The 27350-nt window shown below is 49.6% G+C and overlaps 3 protein-coding genes across 5 annotated transcripts; 2 read left to right on the top strand and 1 right to left on the bottom strand.

Moving 5' to 3' along the window:
* The first annotated feature begins 872 nt into the window (after nucleotides 1-872).
* LOC310712897 (small ribosomal subunit protein uS14) lies at nucleotides 873-2140 on the top strand. Its single transcript, XM_083516344.1, has 3 exons — nucleotides 873-1034; nucleotides 1594-1693; nucleotides 1989-2140. The coding sequence occupies exons 1-3, from the start codon at nucleotides 973-975 to the stop codon at nucleotides 1995-1997; spliced, it is 171 nt and encodes a 56-aa protein (XP_083372470.1). The 5' UTR covers nucleotides 873-972; the 3' UTR covers nucleotides 1998-2140.
* A 3561-nt stretch (nucleotides 2141-5701) lies between these two features.
* On the top strand, nucleotides 5702-12653 carry LOC310712331 (zinc finger protein with KRAB and SCAN domains 5-like). 3 transcript variants are annotated; one of them, XM_083515267.1, is made up of 4 exons: nucleotides 5702-5788; nucleotides 7089-7905; nucleotides 9646-9778; nucleotides 10901-12652. In XM_083515267.1, exons 1-4 carry the CDS (start codon nucleotides 5706-5708, stop codon nucleotides 11602-11604), a joined length of 1737 nt encoding a protein of 578 aa, XP_083371393.1. In that variant the 5' UTR covers nucleotides 5702-5705; the 3' UTR covers nucleotides 11605-12652. The 3 variants fall into 3 exon arrangements, with proteins under 3 accessions (XP_083371393.1, XP_083371394.1, XP_083371395.1); XM_083515269.1 differs by lacking the exon at nucleotides 5702-5788 and adding an exon at nucleotides 5797-5929 and having other exon boundaries at nucleotides 10901-12651; XM_083515268.1 differs by lacking the exon at nucleotides 9646-9778 and having other exon boundaries at nucleotides 10858-12653.
* Nucleotides 12654-15603: 2950 nt separating this feature from the next.
* On the bottom strand, nucleotides 15604-16851 carry LOC310712904 (small ribosomal subunit protein uS14). The gene is made up of 3 exons (XM_083516356.1): nucleotides 16696-16851; nucleotides 16054-16153; nucleotides 15604-15756 (listed from the first exon to the last, which is right to left on the bottom strand). Exons 1-3 carry the CDS (start codon nucleotides 16755-16757, stop codon nucleotides 15748-15750), a joined length of 171 nt encoding a protein of 56 aa, XP_083372482.1. The 5' UTR covers nucleotides 16758-16851; the 3' UTR covers nucleotides 15604-15747.
* Nucleotides 16852-27350: the final 10499 nt, after the last annotated feature.

The following is a 27350-nucleotide window of genomic DNA, read 5'->3' as shown; positions in this document are numbered from 1 at the left end:
TTATTATTACTCTTTCAATGAGCAAAAGAGAGTCTGGGTTTGGCTGTGTTGCCCCGTGAGGCTGCAGCGCCTCTCTCTCTCTCTCCCAATTGCCATTATTATTATTATTATTCTTATTTGATTGCTGCTGAATGCAATAAAACGTCCTCTCCCCATTGCCCTTATTTTTATTATTATGAATATTCTTCTTCTTTGTTTTCCTCAGGAAAAGAAGAGTCTGGGTTTGGCTGTGTTGCCCCGGCGAGGCTGCAGCGCCTCTCTCTCTCTCCCACTTGCCCTTATTATTAATATTATTATTCTTTTATCAAATCCACCAGCAAAAGAGAGTCTGGGTTTGGCTGTGTTGCCCAGGCGCGGCTGCAGCGCCTCTCTCTCTCCCTCAATTGCCCTTATTATTATTAATATTATTTTTAATTCCGGCAGCAAAAGGAGAGTCTGGGTTTCGCTGTGTTGCCCAGGCGCGGCTGCAGCGGCTATTCACAGGCGCGGTCCCACTACTGATCGGCACGGGAGTTTTGACCTGCTCCGTCTCCGACCTGGGCCGGTTCACCCCTCCTTGGGCAACCTGGCGCGCCTCGGCTCCCCGGGGCTCGCCATATTGATGCCGAACTTAGTGCGGACACCCGATCGGCATAGCCCACAGCAGCCCCGAACTCCTGGGCTCAAGCGATCCGCCAGACTCAGCCTCCAGGAGTAGCTGGATTACAGGCACGCGCCACCGCGCCCGGCTGGCAGAGGGAAAGAAGGAACAGGCTCTTGGCTCGGCGCGGAGTGACGTCAGGGGAGGGGGCGGGGCGGGCGGGGGCGCAGGAAGACGTGACGTCAGAGGAGGGGGCGGGGCTGGCGGGGGCGCGGCGTCAGTGAGAGGGGCGGGGCCTGGGCCGGCGCGGGGCACCACGGGAGAGGCTCCTCCTCCGCCGGCGCGTGCGCAGTGGGGCGCGGCCTTTCCCTCCTCGCCAGGCGCCGAGCAAGATGGGGCACCAGCAGCTCTACTGGAGCCACCCGAGGAAGTTCGGCCAGGGGTCCCGATCCTGGTGGGTGGGGGCCGGGGGAGGGAGGGAGCGGGGGTGTGGGGGTGTGGAAGGATCAGGGAGGGGGGCGGGGGAGGGAAGGGAGCCCCGCCGCCATGAGGCGCCTCCGGGAGGGAAAGAGAAGGAGGAAAGGGCAGCCAAGCCCGGGGGGGGGTCTGAGGGGCGCTTCCTCCGAGGGGGGAATATAGGGAGTGGGCCCCCGGCTGACCCACAGGCCTCTTCCTCGTCCCTAGCCACGTGTGAGGGAGGGAGCCCCGCCGCCATGAGGCGCCTCCGGGAGGGAAAGAGAAGGAGGCCCCCTCCTCCGGGGATCTAAAATTCGGGGGGGGGGGAGAAAGGGCAGCCAAGCCCGGGGGGGGGGGTGAGGGCGCGCTTCCTCCGAGGGGAAGAGGGAATATAGGGAGTGGGGGGTCCCTCCTGCCCCCCCTGACCCACAGGCCTCTCTCTTTCTCTCCCCGTGGGGGAGGGGCTGAGGGGGCGCTTCCTCCGAGGGGGGGAGTACAGGGAGTGGGGGTCCCTCCTGCCCTCCAGCTGACCCCAGGCCTCTCTCTCCCCCCCCCAGCCGCGTCTGCTCCAACCGCCACGGCCTGATCCGCAAGTACGGGCTCAACATGTGCCGCCAGTGCTTCCGCCAGTACGCCAAGGACATCGGCTTCATCAAGGTGAGATGGGGGGCAGGGAGGATGGAGGGGCTCTGGGACGGAGGGGGTGCTTCTCTCGGGGGAGAGGCCAGCGAGGGCCGTCAGCCCTGCTCCTTGCGCTTCCCTGAGCCTAAAAGGCGGGCAGAAGGGCCGAGGAGCAAGTTGCTCCTTCCCAAGGGGAGAAGTGCCCCAGAGTAGAAAAATGGGCCTCTTGGGTCCTGGCAGTCCCAGGCCCAGAGGAAGAAGCCCCGGGTTGGGGGGACTCCAAGAGAAAGTCACACTAAAGGTCTTCACTCTTCTCTCTCCCACTTTTCAGCTGGATTAAACATCTGTCCACCCACAGAGATGGCCTGAAGAGGACGGCAAACATGGAAGCTGCTTCAGCCGGATGAGACCCTCTTGCTGCACATAAGATGCTTTTGTGTACAGAACAATAAAAATAGGGACTTGTTTGCCCAGATTCTCAAACTCTGATGTGATGCTCGTGATTTGACATAGTTCTATAGTCAGAGCAAATAGCGCTTGAAAGGAGGAGATAGCAGGGGTTGGATCCAGCACCCAAAAGGGGCCTTGTCATATCCATGGTATGAGTTAGGGGCCTAACTGAAGAGGAGTCTTAGTTACAGAGAGACTCCTCCGTTTACTGACTCTTTTGTACCCTGTTGCTTTCATACCAACATAAAAGAGTCCTGCATCTGGTTCAGGCTAGTGGCAGCATCCCAATCCTCACAGTGGCCAACCTGGCACCTATGGGAATCCTTTAAGCAGGACCTTCCTGCAGTTTCCAGCAAATGGAGTTCAGAAGCATGATGTCTCCGGCTCTCCTTGGCCCTCACTTCCTCTTAGGTTCTTCAGCAGGAGAGTCATCTCAGCAAGTGAGCAGAAGTTTATAAAATGTCAGGTTGGGCGCCGGACATACGTTTCAAATGTCCAGTTTTCTCCAGGCAGGGGTGGAAGTTGTCGCCTTCTCGTCAACTTCACACTCCCATCTAAATGAAGGTTTAAATTCCCAAGTTTTGTGGTTTATATTTTATTTCTCTTGGAAAATATTTGCTGCCAGTTTTACAAAGCAGATTTGTTCTATGATCCACGGGGGTTTGTTGTGGGTGTTTTTACATCAAAAGAGGTTGGAATCACTTGCAGTTTCACTATAGATAACATTCCCCACATGGGACTGCCATTTTGTGTGGCAAAGTTTCTTGACTGGCATGATTTCATCCTTCCTTTTTCAACCTGGTGCCCCTCAGTTCCCAAAGGGTAGCCTGAGCATGCATGCCGGTTGACCATAGACCCACAGTGCTCAAGGCATCTACCAGCCTCAGCCTGCGAAGGAGCTAGAATTATAGGCCAGAGCTGCCTTTGCCCACCTGGTTTATATCCTCCAGACATAAGTTTGAAACTTGTTAAGGTGATCTATGCAACAGCCAGTAGATGGCAGGAGAGAGAGAGATTATACCTGCTATTAAATGTATGTACATCTAGAATTTTTAAGCTGCGGAGTTGTAGGGATGAGATTTGCTGAAGCTCAAGGCAGTTAGGAAGCCATTTTCTCTAATGCAAGCTTGTGGGGAGTCGGTAACAAGGAAAATTTTGCAGGTGCAGAAATGAATGGGTAAAGCAACTGTAAAACAGGCAATGAAACCCCAGTTGAACCACTTCAATTCTAAGTCTGAATGTCATACCATTCAGGGGACCTCACCAGGGCAATCTCACGGGAGTCTTCTCAAATCCACATGTTGAAGGGGCAAAGCTGAAGGTCCTGGGTTCAAGTCCTGGCCTCCGAGTAGGCTGAGGAAGGACCCTGCCTGAAACTCTGGAGAGCTGCTTTCCACCAGTCTGCACCAGAGAGATCAATAAGTGGTTTTCAACCTGTGTGCCGTGGCACCCTGGGGTGCCTTGAAGGATGGTCAGGGGTGCTGTGGGCAACACTGGCCTCTGTCCCTCTTTGCTTCCCTCCCTCTGATGCCCTCTTGCATCTCCGCCTCCTGAAGGTTTGCATGGCTGTTTGTTGCAGCAGCCCTGATTACAAGCTCTGCAGGTGAAAGTTGCCTCTGGGGCTGGCCAGGGGGGTGCTTCCCAGGCCCCTGTAGGGCAGTGTGAGGAGGTGCCACTCTGTGGGGTGGGGTGAACAGCTCAAAGACCAGTGGCAGAAGCTGCGGTTGCCCAGAGGAGCAAGGAGAGGGGAGGGGAGAGGTTGAGGGAACACTCCACAGGGGAGGGTGTTCCAAAAAGGGTGAGGGGCTGCCAGCTCTGCAGGCAATTGGGTGACCTAATAGGGTTCCTGAGTCCCACAGGGGTGCCGCAGAAAGAATGGAGTAGGTCAGGGGAACTGTGGACTCAAATAGGTTGAAAATCTGAATTATCTGATTCAGTATAAGACAGCTTTCTATGTTCCTGCTAAATCTGTGGGAGGGAGGTAATTGGTTTGTTTTTGTTTGATTAGGTGTTTTGCTTTTGTGAACTGCCCTGCGATCTTTGGGGTGCTTTTGAGAGCCAGTGTGGCTTAATGGTTGGAGAGTCAGACTGGGACTTGGGAGACCAAGGTTCAAATCCCCCACTCAGCTTTGAACTTCACTAGGTGATCTCAGGGGTCATTGCTTTCTCTCAGCTTACCCTACCTCGCAGGGTTGTTGCGCAGAATTAATAGGAGAGAGAACCATGCACACTGCCTAGAGCTTCTTGGAGGAAAAGGAGGGATATAAATGCAATAAATAAATAGGTAAATGATGGTTTGGTGGTGGGGGCTTCAGTTTCCTAAGCTCTTTCTCTGATATCCAACACTTTTAAATTCAGCTTCTGAAAATAGTGCTCCATTCACTTCCTCTTCTAACATCAGTTACAGATAGGTAGCCGTGTTGGTCTGCCATAGTCATAGTGTATCTGAAGAAGTGTGCATGCACACGAAAGCTCATACCAAGAACTAACTTAGTTGGTCTTTAAGGTGCTACTGGAAGGAATTTTTTTATTCTTCTAACATCAGTTTGTGTCTGGCCAGGTAACAATAGCTCCCTGTGCCAACTTTATGAACCACCTAGAAATAAATGCCTTTATCAGCTCCAAGCCACCCTTACACCCTCCTCTCGCTGGGACGAGACCTGGATTTAAAGGCAGAGCCTCAAGTCAAGAGAGCACCCAGGGGCTTCCCAGAAGCCATTAATGGAATATGCCAAGGAAGGTTGCTGAAACAGCTGCAGACATGTGCAGGACTAGCCCGTGATCAGGCAGGGGAGAAGAGCAGAGAAGTCTGGCTTCTGGATCCATCCTCTTCTGACAGTAGTCAGACACTCCAACCGAAAGAAGCCCACAAGCGGGACTGGAACAGCAGCAAATCTCTCCTGGCTCCGGATTCCTCTCAGCAACTCGCATTCATGATCTCCTGCCTCTTATTTCTGTGTGGATGTGATACTGTGCGATACCAGCCGTGCTAAAAATTACTGGGTGATACCCAATTAAGCCACCCCTTCATTTCATTTCCACGGGCCCCATTTTGAGCATGATTAATGTCCGTAGAGTTGGGACCCCGTGAGTCATCTAGTCCAGCCCCCTGCAATGAAGGGAATCACAGCTCAAGAATCCTACATTGCCTTTGCGGTTGGGCGCAGGCAATAAATTATGTCGATCATTTAAATGCCCTGCTGTCTCCCAAAGCTGCACGCAAAAAATTTTTAAGAGGAAGGAATCGTTAAGATAATAGAAGCAATAAACAGAGCATCAGAATATGAAACAGCAGGAGATAAGAGCCAAGGGTTTAGAACAGGGGGGAAATCCCTCGCAGGCCAAAGAGGACTCTGCAAGGTTGCAAGGTTTTTAGCTGGTGCAATCAGAATAAAATGCACTTTTTGACTACTGATTCAAAACCCTAAAATGTATTTTATATAACTGACTTTTTCATTTCTCTTCTTTGCATGTCGTATTGTTGTTTTATTGCTATGGCCGATGGCTGACGCAAATAAAGATCCATCCATCCATCCATTCATTCATTCATTCACAAAGAGCAGCCATGGAGACGTCTCCGATCTCTCCATTCTTCTCCATGGGAAGATTTCACTTCCGTTCCGGGGCGAAGGAAGGAAACGAGCCCGGAAGTTCAGCCTCAGACAAAAAGAAATACATACAGTAATCCTGCGGTGACTCTAGCCTTTTCCTATCTCTATGCGGAGCCGTGGCTGGGGAAGGTTTGCTACTAAATAGCGCAGCAGCAGCTGAGAAAGAGCAGGACCGGGGAGGAAGGCGGGGTGGGGGGGGGCACGTGCAGAGGTGAGATGCAGGAGTTGCATTGCAAAAGGGGGTGGGGGGAGGACAGAGGGTGGCCAGGTCCTTGCAAGACCCCCCCGCCCACCATTCAGCCCTTCTTGCAATCCCCCCCCCAATGTAAGCTGCCAGCTGTGCAGCATCAGTGAATTTGTCTGGGGAGGGGGCGCTTTGCAAGGATAGGGGAGGGATCTAGGCCCTTGGGAACCCCACTGGGGTGGGAAGGGAGGGGGGCAGAGACGGGCTGTTTCTGTATCTAGTTAGCCCTGGCTATGGAGATGCCTGGGGAGGGGGGTTATTGGGTTCTTGTTTCTATTTTTATTATGTATTTTATATTTTTCTACTGTGATCTTATCCTGTGAACCATCCTAAGACCTACGGATATGGGGCGGTAAAGAAATGTAAATCAATTAAATAAGGCCAGGGCAGAGGAGGTAGGTGTGTGTGTGTGTGTGTGTTTAGAGAGGCATCTCCATGGAGAGGGGCAAGGTTGGGGGGGGGGCCTGACGCGTGAGCAGACCAGATGGGAGACCATTGACTTTACTTGGCAGAAAGCAGCTTTGCACGCTCCCAGAAGGACCCACCCTCTGCACCCTCCTGTCCCCCTCCCTGGATAAGAGCCCTCTCTTCCGGGGAGACACATGCCCAGAACTCTAGTGGGAGCATCCATCTGCCCTTGCAGTCCTCAACTGGAGAGGCAACAGCTGGTTGCTGTGGATGGGCCTCTTCTTCATGATCTCATCTTCCCCATCTTATTCTTCCATAGCCAAGATTTTGAGGGATTTGAGCTGGAAGGTTTCTTCACTTTTCATCCACAGGAGGCCTATCTGACCACTGCCATTCTCACCTCCTTTTCTCCTCTTTTGGGACCCCTCCTGAACCCACTATCCCAAGATGATGAATCTGGGTTTGGGAAATGGTTCACTTTCAAATTCACTCTGAGTGCTCAAACAGCAGAAAAGAGACTGTAGTTAGGTAAAGTTCTGGCTGCATTTACAAAATAAATAGGCTGGGTTTTTTAAAAATCTTTTGGAAACCCACTAAAACAGGCAGAAAGTCCATGTTATCTGCTATATGGCCAGTTTGTTTAGAAATAAAAGGCGAAGGGTCTTCTGGAGGCTGACATCTCCAGTGTTCCAATTCTGCCTTTCCTCTTCCTTGACAGGAGCTCAGCGCAGCTGTCCAGATTGCTGTCGTTTATTCCTGAGCTGCTGGAGTTATTGGCGAAGATGAAGATGGAGGAAGACGCTGCGACAGGATGCGCCCCAGAGGAAGCAGGAAGAGACCAGGACACTGTAGACTGCAAACCCAAAATGGAGGACAGAACGCAGCCCCCAGAAGCTATGAGATCCATTCAGAAAGCAGCTCCGCAGCCGGTGAAAGAGGAGCCAGAAGAAGGCTTCTCCCACCAGTGGGAATCCCAGTGGCAGGACTTCCTGAGGACAGTGGATCCCCCTTGCCAGGGCCCAGAAGCCCAGCCTGAGGAGCCCACGCCGTGGGGCGACACAAAGACTTTCCTGGCCTCCTTTGAGCAAGTGGCCGCTGCCTGCCGCTGGCCCCGGGAGGAGTGGGTGGCGCGGCTCTTGCCGGCCCTCCGAGGAGAAGCCGAGTTGGCCTTTGGCTTGCTGGAGGGCAGCGACCGGGAGGACTACGGGAAGGTGAAGGAAGCCCTTTTGCGCAGAGATGCCCTCGGCCGGGAGAGGCGGCGGCAGCACTTCCGGCGCTTCGGCTATGGGGAGGCCAAGGGGCCTCGGGCCGTTCATGGGAGACTCCAGGAGCTGTGCCACCAGTGGCTGGCCATTGAGAGGCACTCCAAGGAGCAGATCCTGGAGCTCCTGATCCTGGAGCAGTTCCTGACCGTCCTGCCGCCCGAGATCCAGGGCTGGGTGAGGGGACGGGGCCCCGAGACCTGCTCCCAGGCAGTGGCCCTGGCCGAAGACTTTCTGCTCAGGCAGCAGGAGGCTGAGAGAGACGGAAGCCAGGTGATTTCTCCGCAAAGTTCCTCTGCGGTGGGACTTAAGGATCTGGGTCCAGAAAGCGCACCCTCCAGGTCTAGTTTTTGGGTACAGCTGTGCCCACAGCCTGGCCTGACCCTCACAGTTGCCCCACAGAGTAAATAACAGGACATCCGAAATCTGGGTGCTCAAGTTTGCATTGCATTCCTATTCCCCCTTCCTTCCGATATAGGTAGGAAAGCCTTATTGGTTAATAATGATCATGATAATTTTATTATTTGTATCCTGCCTATCAGACTGGCTTGCCCCAGCCTCTCTGGGTGGCTTCAAACATATATAAAGGTAAAGGGACCCCTGACCATTAGGTCCAGTCGTGACCGACTCTGGGGTTGTGGCGCTCATCTCGCTTTACTGGCCGAGGGAGCCGGTGTACAGTTTCCGGGTCATGTGGTGAGCATTACTAAGTCGCTTCTGGTGAACCAGAGCAGCGCATGCGCATGGAAACACCGTTTACCTTCCCGCTGGAGTGGTACCTATTTATCTACTTGCACTTTGACGTGCTTTTGAACTGCTAGGTTGCAGAGACCGAGCAACGGGAGCTCACCCCGTCGCAGGGATTCGAACCGCTGACTTTCTGATCGGCAAGTCCTAGGCTCAGTGGTTTAACCCACAGCGCCACCTGCGTCCCTTCAAACATATATAAAGACATAATAAAACATTGAACACTAAAAACTTCCCAATCCAGGGCTGCCTTCAGATTTTCTTCTAAAAGTTATATAGTTACTCATCTCCTTGACACCTGATGGGAGGGCGTTCCACAGGGTGGGTGCCACTGCCAAGAAGGCCCTCTGTAAATAATTATTGCACCTTTTCCTCCAAGGAGCTCCAGGCAGCGTGCATGGCTCTGCTCCTCATTAATCCCCCCACACACACCCCCTTGCGAGGTAGATCGGGCTGGGAGGCAGTGGCTGTTCCCTCAAGGTCACCCAGGGAGTTTCCTGCCTGAGTGGGGATTGGAACCCTGGTCACCAAGGTCATAGTCTGATACTACACCACCCTGGCTTTACGATCAGCCATGGTCGCCAACCTTTTTGGGACCGGTGGGCACATTTTGAATGTTGAGAAAGTGTTGTGGGCTTCCACGGGGAGCGTGGTATGGCATAATGCAAACTTAGAAAGAATATAGTCGTTGCTCTTTCTCTCACCCACAATCTTACGCTTGCCATGCAGTCACCCAAGTTTTGGTGGTCCTGACTGTGGGCATCACACAATATTGATTTCTCTCACACAAACATGCAGCATGTGAAGACAAGCATTAGCCTCTCTCACAAACACACACACAGATATTGTACCTCTGTCTTTCTCACACACTCCTCCCTCTCTCTGCTCAAGTGCATCTCTCTCCGTCGCTCCCACAGAGCAGGCTGCAGAAACCCATCACCTGTTGCCCAGAGAGGCCTCTGCATTAGCTAGAAGATGCAACCACTGAGGGTCCTGCTCTTCCCTCTGTGGCCTCCCCCTGGCCAATTGCCCCCGGCAGAAAGCCTCCAGGAGTGCCTTCGCTCTGTCCTGCTGGAGCTGCCCCTCCGGCTGGGGGTCAGTTGCTGTGGGTGAGCGACAATCAGACTCCGAATTCCTGGAGACAGGCAGCCTGTATCTGAGCCCCCAATGTGGCCATGGGGCTGCTAAGTCAAGACTGGGATAGTGAAGTGGGCCTTGGGATCTAGGGGTCCCCCGTTCTGAAAGGCTTCCTTGCTCCTCTTGCAGGTGGCCTTTGAGGTGGTGGCTGTGAATTTCTCCGAGGGAGAAACTGCTCCTGATGGTGGGGAGCAGGAGGGCCCCCTGTGCGCTGAAACAAAGGAGGAGGAGGAGGAGGAGGACCAGGAAGCTGGCAAGTTGGGTAAGAGGGGGGTGCCTTGCGCCCGAGTTCCTGCTGGTCTGAGTTCCTCCTTTCTCTGCAGAAAGGCTCAGGAGATGCTCTTGCCATTAGAATGTCCAGGCTCTTTGGGGTTTCTAAGGGTGGGAGGTGGGGACAGTGCCCAGAAAAAAACACTCTCTTGATGCAATTTGTATTTCTCTCTGGTAGCTCCCATTGTTATCCTCACCAATGCATTAATGGCTGGTGTAATAATAATAATAATAATAATAATAATAATAATAATAATAATAAATTATTTATACCCCGCCCATCTGGCTGGCCTTCCCCATCCACTCTGGGCAGCTTCCAACAAAATATTAAAATACCTTAATGCATCAAACATTAAAAGCTTCCCTAAACAGGGCTGCCTTCGAAACTGCAAACAGATCTACTTAAGCCCAATACAAAGAAGGAGGCGTTCTTGCAGAGATTCGTTCATTCATTCACTGGGAAAGCCTGTAGGAACAAACATATCTTCAATTGTTTCAGGAATGTGCAGATAGTTGGTGCCTGTTGTATCTCAGCAGGAAAGCTGCTCCACAGAACAGGAGCAGCCATACGTGAAACCCTGATCTGAGTAACTGTGAGGCGGGTAACTTAATTGCAAGATGTACTCAGACGTACTGCGTCAAACTACATTAAACCAAATGTCCAGCAGTTATTTAGGTAAAAAACCTAAAGATTGCTTGGGCCTCTCTCAACTCCCTTCTGTGAGCTTGCTAATGCTGTTTCCCCTACTGAATGGGTCATGTTATTGTTTGTTCGCTTATTAAATTTGTATATCACTCCCCCCCAAGGAGCTCAAAGTGGCATATGCTCTTATCTTCTCCCCCATTTAATCCCCACAACCATGTGAGCTGGGTTTGGGCTGAGAGTGAACGACTGGCCCAGTATCACCCAGTGAGCTTCATGGCCCAGTGGGGTGGGGAATTTGAACCCTGGTCTCCCAGGTCCTTTGCCCCATCACTCTAACCATTACACCACACTGCCTCCCCCTAATGTTCTGATTCTCCACCCTTTATATTTCCCCTGCTTTAAAACTCTTTGTTTCTTTTCTCTAGCGCAGGGAAAGAGTCATTTGGGATTCTCTCATTTCTTACGCAGGCAAAGAACGGCTGGCCGCACACCAGAGGGAGACGTTCACAGCGGAAGATTCGGGCCAAGCAGGGGTGTCCCTGTGGAAAGCGGAAGAGGTGGTTCCCCAGTGCCGCTTCCAGGAAAATGCTGCCGCCAGTCAGGAGAGGCCTGAGGGCCAGCTGAGGACCTACTCCGGAGGGGATGGAGACGCATCTGTACCTTTTGGGGGAGATTACACAGCCCTCATTGTGACCACCGTCCAGGCAGGAGTGGACACAGGGAAGAAGCGGAATACCTGCCGAGCTTACGGGAAAAGCTTCAGCCCGGGTTCCGGCATGCTCAAGAGCCGCCGAGCGGGAGCCAAAGCCCACAAATGCCAGGTCTGTGGGAAGTTCTTCCTTTCCGGCTCCAAGCTCATCATCCACCAGAGGACCCACACGGGGGAGAAGCCCTACGAATGCTCGTCTTGTGGGAAGACGTTCAGGTCCAGCTCGGTCCTGTACCGTCACCAGAGGATCCACACGGGAGAGAAGCCTCACAAGTGCCCCGTCTGCGGGAGGAGGTTCGGCAGCAACTCCAACCTCAATCGGCACCAGAGGATCCACACCGGGGAGAAGCCGTACGAGTGCGCGGAATGCGGGAAGAGCTTCATCCAGAGGGCCAACTTGAATAAGCACCACAAAATCCACCAGGGGGACGGGAAAAGCCGGGAGGGTTTCAGCACGAGCTGAAAGCGCAAAGTGGGTGTGGCATGTGTGCACACAGGAAGAAACCGCTTAAGAGACCAGATCGTGCAGTGACACTTTTCAGAGGAGTATTTCGGAAAAGGACACAGAAATTCCTGTGTTGCAGCGGGTTGGGCTGGATGACCCTAAGGGTCCCTTCCTACAATTCTGATTCCATGAATTCCAGAAATCACAGAGGACTTTTTGGAACTGTTCTGGGTGCATTGATGAGGTGTAAGGTACCGTGGGGTGAGGGGGGCACTACTGTGAGTGTGCTGGCTGCTCCCCATCATTCGCTCACAGATGCTGAGTGCTTGGGAACGACCCTGGCAAGAGCGCTGTTGCCTTTTGCATGAAGACATCTGCATCCGGTTGCACAGGCTCCCTATGAAGTGAGGCCTTGCTCTCAGTGCAAGGCAAGATTGTGGGCTGTATTGTGTGTTATGTGAAAAAAGGGAGGAGACAAATGTAAACACTAAATAATTTCAGTTGCATTCCTTCTTTAAAAACTCCCCTTGCTTTTTCTTCTTCTTTTAATACTGCCTTTCCTCAAAATCTCAGCCGAGGCAGCTTATAGTTTAAACATGTCCCTTTCATGTTGAGCTAAGGAGAGAGAATCACCCCAATAACATGAAGAGAGCAACAGGCAAAGCCAGCGGTCAGTGCAATTGCAGTGGAGCAAATTCAATGTTTTCATGAGTTAGGCAGAGAAAGGGCCTTAGCTCAGTGAGGAAGCATGTAGAAGGAGCCAAGTTCAGTCCCAATGGCATCTCCAGGGAGGGCTGGAGAAGACCATCTCTGAAATCGCGGGGGGAGATGACACTGAACTAGTATCTGACTCTTACCAGGCAGCTTTCTGGATGTGAAGTTGAGCATTCTGTTGACAGGGATCTCCCGATGTTGCTTGGAGAGGCAGAAGGTTGTGCATTTATTTAGTTAGTTATTTTTGTGTCCAACCAATTGATTCTCAGACTATCCATCCCATTGAAATTAATGGACTTAAGTACGGTAGGTCCATTAATTTCTATGGGATGTATTCAGCATAACTAAGGAGGTCGCTCACTCCAGTAGCATTTCTGTTTGCCTGATGGTCGCTCACTCCAGTAGCATTTCTGTTTGCCTCCCTACCACCACCCCAGCCAGTTTTTGGGGTGGGGGCAGGAAGAAAAGTCCCATTGCACTCTCTGATGGGAATGAACTTCCCAGGGGGCACCTGGGGGGCCAGAGCTCAAGAGGGTGATGGATTAGATCTAGAACCTTAAGTCACAAGGTGGACTGTGGGTTGCCTCCTACAAAACAGCTGATTCTTCTCCAGAAGGGGCATTTTCATTGGTCCAGCACAAACTGAGTGATCCCATCTCTGGAGCAAAGGCACCAACAAAGCCCAGGTAACTGAACCCGGAATGGAACCACTGACCATTTTATTTTAATGGGAATTAGTTGAAATGACTGGTTTATGTATTTGTTTTCTCCAAAGAAGGACTTCAAATTCTCCAAACTGACCAGTTCTCATACCTAGAAGAAGTTGCAATTGTCTGTGGCCTGGACGATGGAGAGAAATGTTCAGGTAGCTCTTTCAATGTGCGTTTGGATCCTTTGATGAGCTGAGAATGGTCAGGCTTCTGCAGAGAGATTACTGAATCCTCAATTATGATACATGCAAAATAAGGCTGCTGACATAGACGTAGCCAGGAATTTAAGAAACCAAGTTATCTGCAACGCAATTGGTCAGTTAAGTATTTTAATTTACTTGATTGGGGGGGCAGCTACCCCCTCTGCCCCCTCCTGGCTATGTCCATGACCCGTGGCACCCTGAGATGCATGCAGAGGCTAGTTAAGAGTCTGGTGAGTCACCGGGTACAAGAGTTAGGAAAACAAGCACTCCTATTCCATGGGAGCAATCCTTTTAAAGGAGAATCCAAGGGCAAGAGGATGGATAGACAGATCCACAGCTTGCTGCCTAGAAGAGCATCTTTTGGGTTACGCTGTGAACTGCCCCTTTTGATGGCAGAAATGCTCAGGCCAAGACAACTCACCAACACACATAATTTAGAAGTGAACTGATTTGAGTGTTTCTTTCCCCCTTGGGCTCTGACTGGGTTTCTCTCTTTATTCCAGCAGGTGGTGAAGGGAAGATCAGAAATGAGGGGAAACCAGATAGCATCTCATCTGAAAGAGGCAAGCCCTAGGAAATAAAGGGAAGTTTTGCTTCCAAGACGGAACAATGAAGCAAGGGGCAAACTGGATCAGAAAGAGTGGGGATAATGAATGTTGTGCACCTGTTGTGCTCAGGTGCTGCTTGCAGGTTTCCCACTGAGGAATCTCATTGTGAGAACAGGATGCTGGACTAGACGGGGCCCCTGGTCAGATCCAGCAGGGCTTCCGGGCTTTTTATATTGATTTGGGTTTAGATGAATTTAGGGACAAACTTTTGTGTTTATCAGTAGTTAAGGTTGTGTTTCCAAGCTTTTTGACCTGTAAACTAGGAGCGTTTGATGCTGTTTTAACGATAAGCATCCTATTACCTTGTAACATCTGTATATAACTATGTAATTATCACTTTATTTACTCTTACCGATTAGGTTGTGTGTGTTTTCCTCTTCTATATTCCCAGCTATAAACTAGAATAAACACACTTTCATTCTAAATTACAAAGAACAATTTATTTAAAGTGAGATCTATAGCAGGGTCCATCTACAAATTGAACACATATTTGAGCTACAGATCGGTAGCTGTGTTGGTCTGCCATAGTCAAAAATAAAAAAATTCCTTCCAGTAGCACCTTAAAGACCAACTAAGTTAGTTGGTCTTTAAGGTGCTTCTGGAAGGAATTTTTTTATTTTTGACATATTTGAGTGTTTATATTCAGACCATCTCACTTGCTCCTGCCCACTCCAACTTGCAATGGGTTTCCAAAAGCAGTCTACTTTTCTGAGCCATTATATACAAGATCGTTTTTTGAACATTAGATGCCAGGAACATAACCAGGAATATTCCACTTGCAGAGAATGTTTTCTACAAATCCATTTTGTTTAATGGGAGCTATATGATACTCTATGGCTAAGCCATGTAGCTTTGGAACATTGTCAAAAGAGCCCAGTAAAGTCCTGCTGCCAAAGCAGGGGCCTGCTCTGCTTAAACAGTTGTAAGATACAACCCATATGGCATACAAAACAAATAATGAGGAGTGCGGGTTTGGTCATAACAATAAAAAGAACTTTATACATGTGGGGGAGTATATTATTTGGAAGAGGTGTGTATCTGAAGAAGTGTACATGCACACGAAAGCTCATAGTAATAAGAAACTTAGTTGGTCTCTAAGGTGCTACTGAAAGGAATTTTTTTATTTTATTTGGAAGATGGTTGTTGATATAATCCAGCTGGTTTTGCATTTTTCACCATGTAAAAATATGCAAAGTATGTTTATTCCTATCTTTTCTGTATCTTTTTAATTTTAGTATGTCTGCTGCACAAGGGAGCACTCTTATTATTTATTATAAATGGGCATCTAATGGAAGGCTTACTTTTGAAAAATATTGGATGGCATCACATGATACCATTTTTAAAAAGTGGCTCCTAGAAGGAAAACATGGAATTGGTCAGGCTATGTGTCCTAAAAACAAATTCAAAGGTGAAGCATGGAGAACGATAATCAGTTGTTTTAATTGTAGAGAACATAAACCAAACCATGAATTGAGCTTTTAAAGAAACCCTATTTGCTTTAAAAATTAACAGTGTACGTGGAGATCCAATGTCTTTATGATCCTGTCTGTTAATGAGTAATATTTCTGTATGGATCTAATTTGTGCAAGTAATTTCAACAAAAATAGGGATGGAAAACTTAAGTACAGATTCTTGAACAAATCCTTGCTCATACTATCGATATGGGCCATAAGATGACAAGGCCCCTTTTGGGTGCTGGATCCAACCCCTGCTATCTCCTCCTTCCAAGCGCTATTTGCTCTGACTATAGAACTATGTCAAATCACAAGCATCACATCAGAGTTTGAGAATCTGGGCAAACAAGTCCCTATTTTTTATTGTTCTGTACACAAAAGCATCTTATGTGCGGCAAGAGGGTCTCATCTGGCTGATGCAGCTTCCATGTTTGCCGTCCTCTTCAGGCCATCTCTGTGGGTGGACAGATGTTTAATCCAGCTGAAAAGTGGGAGAGAGAAGAGTGAAGAGGTTTAGCGTGACTTTCTCTTGGAGTCCCCCCAAACCGTGGCTTCTTCCTCTGGGCCTGGGACTGCCAGGACCCAAGAGGCCCCTTTTTCTACTCTGGGGCACTTCTCCCCTTGGGAAGGAGCAACTTGCTCCTCGGCCCTTCTGCCCGCCTTTTAGGCTCAGGGAAGCGCAAGGAGCAGGGCTGACGGCCCTCGCTGGCCTCTCTCCCTAGAGAAGCACCCCCCCCCGGTCCCAGAGCCCCTCCATCCCCCCTGCCCCCCATCTCACCTTGATGAAGCCGATGTCCTTGGCGTACTGGCGGAAGCACTGGCGGCACATGTTGAGCCCGTACTTGCGGATCAGGCCGTGGCGGTTGGAGCAGACGCGGCTGGGAGGGGAGAGGAAGAGGCCTGGGGGTCAGTCAGGCCCGGGACGCCTCTTTTCCTCCCCCCTTGGAGGAAGCGCCCCCTCAACCCCCCTCCCACAGAAAGAGAGAGGCCTGTGGGTCAGGGGACCCTCCTCCCTATACTCCCCCCTCCTCTCTGAGGAAGCGCCCCCTCAGACTCCCCCCGGGCTTGGCTGCCCTTCCCCCCCGCCCTCTTAGAGCCCCGGAGGAGGGGGGCCTCGCTATCTTTCCCTCCCTGGGGCGCCTCATGGCGGCGGGGCTCCCTCCCTCACACGCGCCTGGAGGGGGAGGAAGAGGCCTGTGGGTCAGCCGGGACCCCCCCACTCCCTATATTCCCCCCTCTTCCCCTCGGAGGAAGCGCCCCCTCAGACCCCCCCCCGCCGGGCTTGGCTGCCCTTTCCTCCCTCTCTTTCTCTCCCGGAGGCGCCTCATGGCGGCGGGGCTCCCTTCCCTCCCCCGCCCCCCTCCCTGATCCTTCCACACCCCCACACCCCCGCTCCCTCCCTCCCCCGGCCCCCACCCACCAGGATCGGGACCCCTGGCCGAACTTCCTCGGGTGGCTCCAGTAGAGCTGCTGGTGCCCCATCTTGCTCGGCGCCTGGCGAGGAGGGAAAGGCCGCGCCCCACTGCGCACGCGCCGGCGGAGGAGGAGCCTCTCCCGTGGTGCCCCGCGCCGGCCCAGGCCCCGCCCCTCTCACTGACGCCGCGCCCCCGCCAGCCCCGCCCCCTCCTCTGACGTCACGTCTTCCTGCGCCCCCGCCCGCCCCGCCCCCTCCCCTGACGTCACTCCGCGCCGAGCCAAGAGCCTGTTCCTTCTTTCCTTCTGCCAGCCGGGCGCGGTGGCGCGTGCCTGTAATCCAGCTACTCCTGGAGGCTGAGTCTGGCGGATCGCTTGAGCCCAGGAGTTCGGGGCTGCTGTGGGCTATGCCGATCGGGTGTCCGCACTAAGTTCGGCATCAATATGGCGAGCCCCGGGGAGCCGAGGCGCGCCAGGTTGCCCAAGGAGGGGTGAACCGGCCCAGGTCGGAGACGGAGCAGGTCAAAACTCCCGTGCCGATCAGTAGTGGGACCGCGCCTGTGAATAGCCGCTGCAGCCGCGCCTGGGCAACACAGCGAAACCCAGACTCTCTTTTGCTGAATTCTAATAATTAATAATAATATTAATAATAGGGGCAATTGGGAGAGAGAGAGAGAGAGGCGCTGCAGCCGCGCCTGGGCAACACAGCCAAACCCAGACTCTCTTTTGCTGAATTCTAATAATTAATAATAATATTAATAAAAAGGGCAATGGGGAGAGAGAGAGAGGCGCTGCAGCCTCGCCGGGGCAACACTGCCAAACCCAGACTCTCCTTTTGCTGTTTAATGCAACCAAAGAAGAAGAAGAATATTAATATGAAGGGCAATTGGGAGAGGACTTTTTATTGCATTCAGCAGCAATCTAATAATAATAATAATAATAATAATGGCAATTGGGAGAGAGAGAGAGAGGCGCTGCAGCTTCGCCGGGGCAACACAGCCAAACCCAGACTCTTTTGCTCATTGAAAGAGTAATAATAATATTATTCTTAAGAAGGGCAAGTGGGAGAGAGACGCTGCAGAAAGAACAATATTAAATGCATTTATTCCATGAAGGGCAAATGAATAGATTCCATCAAGGGAACTCGCCCCCTGCCTTTGCCCCCCCGGATCAGACAGGGGGTCTCTGGCCGCTTGCAGGAACTGCTCAGCCCGCAGGAAAAGCGACGGGCCCCGCGGGCACCGAGATCTCGGGGAGGGAGCGGGTTGCAGGGAGTGTTGGCCGGGAAAGGGAGTTTGGCGGCGGCTCGCAAGCCTTGACTGCATTTCTGCAAAGAACTTCTCCACTGACCGGACAGAGCCCAATGGGCTCCTGCGCTGCGCGACCGCCTCCTCCTGGCCAGAGCCAGGAAGTGCTTCTCAGGCCGCGCGCACTTCCCCCAGCCGCCAGCAGGGGTCAGCGCAGCAGCGCTTCGGCATAGGAAGGTGGGAAGAAAGATGCTTTTAGGATCTTTTAGCTGCGGAAACAGATAAGCCCTTCCAGAAGTGGAATCACAGGGTAAATGAGCAAGCTGAGCTTTATTTAGAAATGGGGGGGGGGGATGTGATCCCCCACAATGTATATTCCGATTCCCAGATACGGCCCATTGAAGCTGCCCCTAAACTGGTTTGGGACTACAAGTCCCAACACCCCTGATCATCACCCTTGCACAACACAAAACACTGTTCTGTAGGTTCTGTTTTATTTTATTTGCTTTTTATCTTATATTTTGGAAATGTACCCCCAAGAGAGTGGGGCCTTAAGCTAGAGCTTGTTTAGGTAAAGGTACCCCTGACCATTAGGTCCAGTCGTGGCCGACTCTGGGGTTGCGGCGCTCATCTCGCTTTATTGGCCGAGGGAGCCGGTGTACAGCTTCTGGGTCATGTGGCCAGCATGACTAAGCCACTTCTGGTGAACCAGAGCAGCGCACGGAAATGCCGTTTACCTTCCCGCCGGAGTGGTACCTATTTATCTACTTGCACTTCATGATTTCAAACTGCTAGGTTGCTTAGCTTATACAGTGGTACCTCAGCTTAAGTACTTAATTCGTTCCGGAGGTCCTTTCTTAACCTGAAACTGTTCTTAACCTGAAGCACCACTTTAGCTAATGGGGCCTCCTGCTGCTGCCACATGATTTCTGTTCTCATCCTGAAGCAAAGTTCTTAACCCGAGGTAATATTTCTGGGTTAGCAGAGTCTGTAACCTGAAGCATCTGTAACCTGAAGTGTTTGTAACCCGAGGTACCACTGTACTTAAATCCGGCACTGTTTGGAATACAGTGGTACCTCAGGTCTTCAGGTCAGGATGAGAACAGAAATCACGCAGCGGCAGCAGGAGGCCCCATTAGCTAAAGTGGTGCTTCAGGTTAAGAACAGTTTCAGGTTAAGAACGGACCTCCAGAACGAATTAAGTTCTTAACCCGAGGTACCACTGTATTGTCTACACTGACTGGTAGCAGCTCAGGGCTCTCCCGGTCCTTCTTGGAGATGATGGGAATTGAAGCAGGGACGTTTTGCATGGAAAATAGATGCTCTGCCTCTCAGCAAACCAATTAAAATGGTTTCACAAGCAACAATTTCTGAAAGAGTGTGCATATAAATGTATGATCACAGTGTGTGTGTGTATATATATAATGTTTCACTTTTATTACAAATGCTATACAGTGGTACCTCAGGTTACAGACGCTTCAGGTTACAGACTCCACTAACCCAGAAATAGTGCTTCAGGTTAAGAACTTTGCTTCAGGATGAGATCAGAAATCGTGCTCCAGCGGCGCGGCAGCAGCAGGAGGCCCCATTAGCTAAAGTGGTGCTTCAGGTTAAGAACAGTTTCAAGTTAAGAACGGACCTCTGGTACGAATTAAGTTCTTACCCGTTTCTGAAAACCACAAGAGGGAGGGGGCTCTTGTTCTTGGGTCTTGCTTTGCGGGTTTCAGCCACTATGAAAACAGGATGCTGAACTAGCCATTGGCCTGATCCTGCAGGCTCTTCCTATGATTAGGAGGTCCATAGACACTGAAAAAAATGAGTTACGTGGAGGCATTTGACAGAAGAAAGAGAAAGACCATCGCATTGTAGAGTTGGGACCCCAGGGAATGGTCCCCTATTCCAGCCCCTTGCAATGGCTTCATCCAGGTGTTTGGGGAGACAGTACCAGGCGAAAGGGGTGGCAAGGGAATGAGGCATAGCTGTCAACTTTTCCCTTTTCTTGCGAGGAATCCTATTTGGAATAAGGGAATTTCCCTTAAAAAATGGGAAATGTTGACAGCTCTGGAATGAGGTCGGAATCTTTGGAGGGAACAGGAGACCTCGGAATAACTGGGGGTGGGGGAATGGAGCAGCCAAGGCCATAGCGTGGATCCGACCTTCTAAAATCCCTTTGTTGTTGTTTAGTCGTTTAGTCGTGTCCGCCTCTTCGGTTGGATCTTCTTGCAGTCCATGGGACTCTCAAGAGTCTCCTCCAGCACCAGAATTCAAAAGCATCAATTCTTTTGCGATCAGCCTTCTTTATGGTCCAGCTCTCACTTCCATACATCACTACTGGGAAAACCATGGCTTTAACTTATATGGACCTTTGTTGGTAAGGTGATGTCCCTTACCTGGCCCCATTTGCCACCACCCTCTGATAAATTAAGCCTAGGAGTAGTTCTGGGAGGTGCAAACATTCACCCCCCCCGCAGCATCTTAAACACTGCTTGGCCCTGGGATCTCCCACGCTCTGCGCTTTTGCGAATCGCTTTCAACAGCCAAATCAATATTCCGTGCAGGGTAGTACAAACAGTGGGCTAATGGTCAAATCACTATTTTAATTTAAAACAGAGGAAAAGGAGACATCTATTATCTGTGGCAATAAATATTCTGCAGCTGCTGCGTGCTGGGTTAATAATCCCACGGACGCATATGTTGAACTGAAATTAAATGAGATCATTTGAAGAGGGAGAGGGTTTTGCTCTGATCCTTGTGCCGGATTTCGGAAGGTAGGTGGCAGACTTGTCACGCGACTGAGGATGCTTTTTGGCATCAGCATTTGAGGGGGGCTTAAAAGGGGGGCTTAAAAGGCCTGACCCCCTCCTTCGGTAATCCACATAGAACTCTAGCCCAGTGGTTGCCATTAATTTGATTTTGAATTGGTTTTAGAGTGAGTTGATTTTAGAATGCATTTCAATAAATTGATTGTGATTTTATGTACACTGTGCTATTTTTACTTGTTGTTAGCCACTCTGAGCCCGGCTTCTGCTGGGGAGGGTGGGATATAAATAAATAATAATAATTATTATTACTACTACTACTATTATTATTATTATTATTATTATTATTATGGATGCTGCCCTTCTTTGGGGCTGCAAATGGGTAGCTTCAGGTTCAGTTAAGGGAGCCATAATGATCAAGGCGCTGGAGCAACTCTCCTAGGAGGAAAGGATTCAAGGTTTGGGGCTTTGTAGTTTAGGGAATTAAAGAACCTCTTAATGAGGCTGAAAGAGGAGAGCGCAAAATATGGTCTGAAGCTCATCATTAAAAAAACAAAGATCATGGCCACTGGGCCCATCACCTCCTGGCAAATAGAAGGGGAAGAAATGGAGGCAGTGAGAGATTTTACTTTCTTGGGCTCCATGATCACTGCAGATGGTGACAGCAGCCACGAAATTAAAAGACGCCTGCTTCTTGGGAGAAAGGCGATGACAAACCTAGAGAGCATCTTAAAAAGCAGAGACATCACCTTGCCAATAAAGGTCCGTATAGTTCAAGCTATGGTTTTCCCAGTAGTGATGTAAGGAAGTGAGAGCTGGACCATAAAGAAGGCTGATCGCCGAAGAATGGATGCTTTTGAACTATGGTGCTGGAGGAGACTCTTGAGAGTCCCATGGACTGCAAGAAGATCCAACCTATCCATTCTGAAGGAAGTCAGCCCTGAGTGCTCACTGGAAGGACAGATCATGAAGCTGAGGCTCCAAGACTTTGGCCACCTCATGAGAAGAGAAGACTCCCTGGAAAAGACCCTGATGTTGGGAAAGATGGAGGGCACAAGGAGAAGGGGACGACAGAGGACAAGATGGTTGGACAGTGTTCTTGAAGCTACCAGCATGAGTTTGACCAAACTGCGGGAGGCAGTGGAAGACACGAGTGCCTGGCGTGCTCTGGTCCAGGGGGTCACGAAGAGTCGAACACGACTAAACGACTAAACAACAACAACAACAAAGTTTAGGGAATATTAGAACTTTAGTGTTGGAAGGGATCCTGAGGGTCATCTAGTCCAACCCCTGCAATGCAAGAATCTCAGCTGAAGCATCCATGACAGATGGCCAACCAACCTCTGCTTAAAATCCTCCAAGGAAGGAGGGTCCACGTGGGTGATGGAGGACATGGTTGAGGGAGGCGCAATAAATAAAAAGAAAGTGCTTTTTTCCACGTAGCAAAAAGTTAAACTGTGGAACTCTCTCCAACATGAGGGAGTGATGGCCAGCAACTTGGATGCCTTCAAAAGAGGATGAGAATTCATGGAGGTCAGGGCTCTTGAAGGCTAAATAATAATAATAATAATAATAATAATAATAATAATAATAATAATAATAATAAATTTTATTTATACCCTGCCCTCCCCGGCCAGAGGGCGGCTTGTTTCCTGCCTATCAAGATCCCTGATAATGTTTGCTGATTGCCTTATTCTTTTGAAATTCCTGAGTTCTTGCATCCATTGTCCCAGACCTCCCCTATTCTTGTGAGAAGGCTCTTGATTTACAGGGTGTGAAGGATTTTGCAAGTGAAAAGAACTATTGGGAAAGGTTTTCCCAAGATACTTTCTTCTACTGCAGAGAAAATATCTGGGGTCATTTAAGAGGGCCAAGATTGCTTTGGGATCGCTTTGTGAACTAAAATAAAGTGTCTTTTTCTCAGGGAATATTTCCTAATTTTTGAAGGGTGAAAGATTGGTTTTCTGGAGCGTGTGTCCACTGTGTGTGCACCATAATATTTGTGTAACACAATGCCTTAACCGTCTATGTTCTTTTTCAGGTTCCTTTCCCTCTGATTTTGATATTTCGTTCTGCGACCAGGCCTCCACCAAGCCACCCTTACGATTCCAGGAGGCGTGTATTATGAGCAGCAGGCATGGCAGAAGGTGCTAAATTCAGTCTTCGGCACCTGAAGTTAAAAGTATCATAAGTGTGGGAATGTTCAGGGAGGCAGGAGAGGATATATTGTTTATTAATATCCTTCCTAACTTGCGCTAAAAGGTAAAGGTAAAGGTACCCCTGCCCGTACGGGCCAGTCTTGACAGACTCTAGGGTTGTGCGCTCATCTCACTCTAGAGGCCGGGAGCCAGCGCTGTCCGCAGACACTTCCGGGTCAAGTGGCCAGCGTGACAAGCTGCATCTGGCGAGCCAGCGCAGCACACGGAACGCCGTTTACCTTCCCGCTGGTAAGCGGTCCCTATTTATCTACTTGCACCCGGGGGTGCTTTCGAACTACTAGGTTGGCAGGCGCTGGGACCGAACGACGGGGATTCAAACCGCCGACCATGCGATCCCGCGTCCCTAACTTGCGCTAGCAAGTTCTATAACTTAGCAGAGTTTTACATTCCCCTTTTAAACACACAGCGGATAGCTGGTTGCAGGCTTGTTTAAGCCTCTCAATATTAGATTCCTGGTAAGTTCCCTTAGATCCCTTTTAAAAGAATAAACACGCCACAGTCTTGTGTAAAGTATATAAAAGAAGTTTACTCACATCATCGGTTCACAGTTGGATCCCTGAAGGCAGACTTATATACTTTGTATATGCATATACTTTGTAACTATGTACATGTGGATCTATCCCATATGGAGATAATCCCAGTGTCCTCTGTGGGCTGAGAGTCAAAAGAGCAATTCTAGCTAAAAGCTGCTCCAACGACAGAGGAAGTCAAAGAGAAAGGGTGTGCTGCCTGACTTGTCCTTTTCTTACCTGGACAGGTAAGGCCACAGATCATTCTATAGTCAGTTCATGCATAAGGTCCATCTGTGTATTAGTGTCTGTTCCACCTGTCTGTTCATAAAGTCCAAACCAGCCACATGAAAGGTTGTTACAGTTCCACAAAATCCTTTCACAGAATCTAGACAAGGATTTCCGGAATGTTGGCTTTGGTTCGCCGTCCTGGGCTTCATCAGTCGTTAAAGCTCTAGGTAATGCAAATACCGTATTTTTCGCCCTATTGGACGCACTTTTTCCCCTCCAAAAATGAAGGGGAAAGGTGTGTGCATCCTATGGGGCGAATGCAGGCTTTCGCTGAAGCCTGGAGAGCGAGAGGGGTTGGTGCGCACTGACCCCTCTCGCTCTCCAGGCTTCAGGAAACTATCTGCAAGCCTTGGGAGCCTGTGGGAGTTCCCGCCGGGCTCCCAAGGCTTGCGGACAGCAGCCTGCAGGCCGAAACCCGGGGAGCGCAGCGTAGCGCGCCCCGGGCTTCGGGCAGCTCTCCGCAAGTCGTGGGAGCCCGGTGCGACTTCCCGCTGGGCTCCCTAGGCTTACGGATAGCAGCCTGTTCTGGGGGCTGGGGTCAGGGGAAGCTTGGGCTTCCCCCGCCCCAGCCCCGCGCCTGGGGGGGGGGGAACAATTTTTTTGCTTTATTCCCCTGCCTAAAACTAGGTGCGCCCTATGGGCTGGTGCGCCCTATAGGGCGAAAAATACGGTAAATACAATATCATGATCTCACATGATACAGCAAAAATAATATAAAAACATAAATAACTGTACATACCATATGTGATATTACAGGACAGTGGATCTCACGACATACTAGTAGTTGCAGTAAGCAGCAACTGTTACAAAGTACAGTCGTGCTTCGCAAGACGAAATTAATCTGTTCCGCGAGTCTCTTCGTCTTGCATTTTTTTCGTCTTGCGAAGCACGGCTATTAGCGGCTTAGTGGCTTAGCGGCTATTAACGGCTTAGCGGCTTTAAGAAAAAGGAAACAAACTCGCAAGAACTCGCAAGACGTTTCGTCTTGCGAAGCAAGCCCATAGGGAAATTTGTCTTGCGGAACGACTCAACAAACGGAAAACTCTTTCGTCTTGCGCGTTTTTCGTCTTGCGAGGCATTCGTCTTGCGGGGCACCACTGTATGGTTATATGGGCAAGCACAATATTGATTGGGTTACAGGTGTTGGCAATCCACAGATACAGAACATCTTTCTTAAAGTGACTCACATGGCACAGCACAAATAAAACAAACTTAATCCATGTTCAGATGATATACATATAAACATTAATACAAACTCATACATTAATGTAAACAATTTATGGATCTAAAGTAATAGCAACCCACAGATGCAAAATTAAGTACTAAAAAAAATCCACTTGGCCCACAGAGGTGAATCAAACATAGTCCATGCTCAGGTGTGCTACATGTAAACAGTACAAATTCACAAAAAACAACTATAATCAATTTCAGTATTCAGACCTGAGGGATGTAAGGAATTGAGTAAGAAAATGAACAGATAGGTGGAATAGACTCCATTACATGAATGGACCTTATGCATGAACTGACTATAGAATGATCTGATCCACTGGGTCTTCAGCTTTGGTCATTTGTTGAATTTTATGAGTTACTTCTGTTGAAATTTACAATTTGAGACTATGAATAGTATACCTTATTTATCTAAGAACACATCCGGTTACGTCTCATGTGTTTATTGAGGATGCTTTACGTGACCATAGGTTTGTCTGTTGTTGTTTTATTGATCTGATCACTGCAATTTGGACTGGTGGACATTTCTGAATCGTTTCTGAATTGCCTCCAAGGGCAGCCCCATGTAGAGGGCATTGTAGCAGTCCAGTCTGGAATCTTGCCAGAGCCTGAAATGTGAACTTTGCTTTGCGGTGCTGAAAGCAGGTTCTCTGAATCCAGCTTCTCCTGGATTGTCCAAAAGGCCTGCCTTCGCCCCACCCTCCCCTAAAATGTGTTGCCTTGATGTGCCTGGATAACAAACTTAAGATAGTAGAATTGGAAAGTCCCCGGTTTGCTGCAGCTTTGCAGCCGGATAACGCCTTTCGGCAAAAATGTTTTTTTTTTGTTTTGCTTCTGGGTTGTCACCAGACATCAGTGAGTCTTTAGTTCTCACGGGTTGTTTGAAAGGGTGTATTCATCCCCGACAACATTTATTTATGGCAGGCAAGAAAACCTACTTAAATCGCATCATTTCCATAACTGAATATTTATGGCAGCAGCGACTGGTTGCCGCTCCTTGATTAAACTGAAAACCCTTCACTCACTTTATATAAATGTTTACTTGTCGGGGACTAAAAATTGTCTTTAAACAAACTTGAAATCAAATTACGGTAGGATTTTTTTTTTTAATGGGGGTGGGGGTCGTGTTTCCAAAAGGGACTGGTGGAAAAGAGCGAGCACGATTACGTGCATGCGAACTGGCCGACTGGATAGAGCCGACTGGATAGAGCCTCCATATCCAGGCACAGTCTACATCCGAAGGGCATGGGTCAGGTGAGCTGCACTGCTTCTGGGCTTCTGGACACAAATAGGCTGGGAGTCTCAGTGGCACGCCTATGGAGGCTTCACCTGGGGCAAAAAACCTGGCTAGCCGCCGCCCCCCCCCCCCGGTGAAGCAAGGCAATGGGCCTATAGAAAGCACTATTCAGAATAGCGCTTTGCACAACCCACTAAGTCAGGGGTCAGCAAACTTTTTCAGCAGGGGGCCGGTCCACCGTCCCTCAGACCTCGTGAGGGGCCGGACTATATTTTGGGAAAAAAACTTTGAACGAACTCCTATGCCCCACAAATAACCCAGAGATGCATTTTAAATAAGAGGACACATCCTACTCATGTAAAAACATGCTGATTCCTGGACTGTCCATGGGCCAGATTTAGAAGGCGATTGGGCCGGATCCAGCCCCCGGGCCTTAGTTTGCCTACCCATGCACTAAGAAATATAACCACACAATAAAATTCAAAACAGCAACCAATAATTGATTGCGCCCTTATTCAACATCCCATTTATAGCTATAGGTTCCCAGAAAAAACTAACTTATAGGCAGGAGGGTGGGACACACAGATGTAGATATATGCTGGGATCTAATCTTCGAGCTAGAAAAAAGAACCTACAGGAAAGAACATTACACGGAAATTGTTTTTACGCATTCTTGCTATTGAAACGATAAGGGCGAAGGAAAATCATAGCATAAAATATTTGTATATATGAGTACATGAACGAGCACCTACGGTAACGAATTTGTATGAGAATCAATAGCCGTTACCAATAATTGACTACATTGTGACAACTCAGAACCACAGATACAAACAAACTTGACTCAAGAAAATAGCTCTGAAAGCGATAAATTAAAGAATGAATCCAGCATCAGAACAGTGTAATTTGTACATTTACAATATGTGGAATAGAAAAAGGTAACCAAGGACTGTTAATGACAGAGAAACTATAGGGTGCTGATCACAAACATAATTTATTCTAAATATTATTTCAGATTCCCTCTTTTCCTTTCCTCTATTTTCTGTTGCATCTGTCTTCTTTCTGTCTGCCAGCTGGTCCCCATCGCATTTTCTTGTAATAAAATAATCAAATTAAAACACAATGAAGCCACAATTAAAATGACACTTGGAACCCATCAGACAATACAGTGGCACC

This window comes from Podarcis liolepis, assembly GCF_965112155.1.
Source record: "Podarcis liolepis genome assembly, chromosome: 1".
NCBI classification, from domain to species: domain Eukaryota; kingdom Metazoa; phylum Chordata; class Lepidosauria; order Squamata; family Lacertidae; genus Podarcis; species Podarcis liolepis.
The sequence above is the reverse complement of the archived record's forward strand: the minus strand, read 5'-3'. Positions and strand labels throughout refer to the sequence as shown.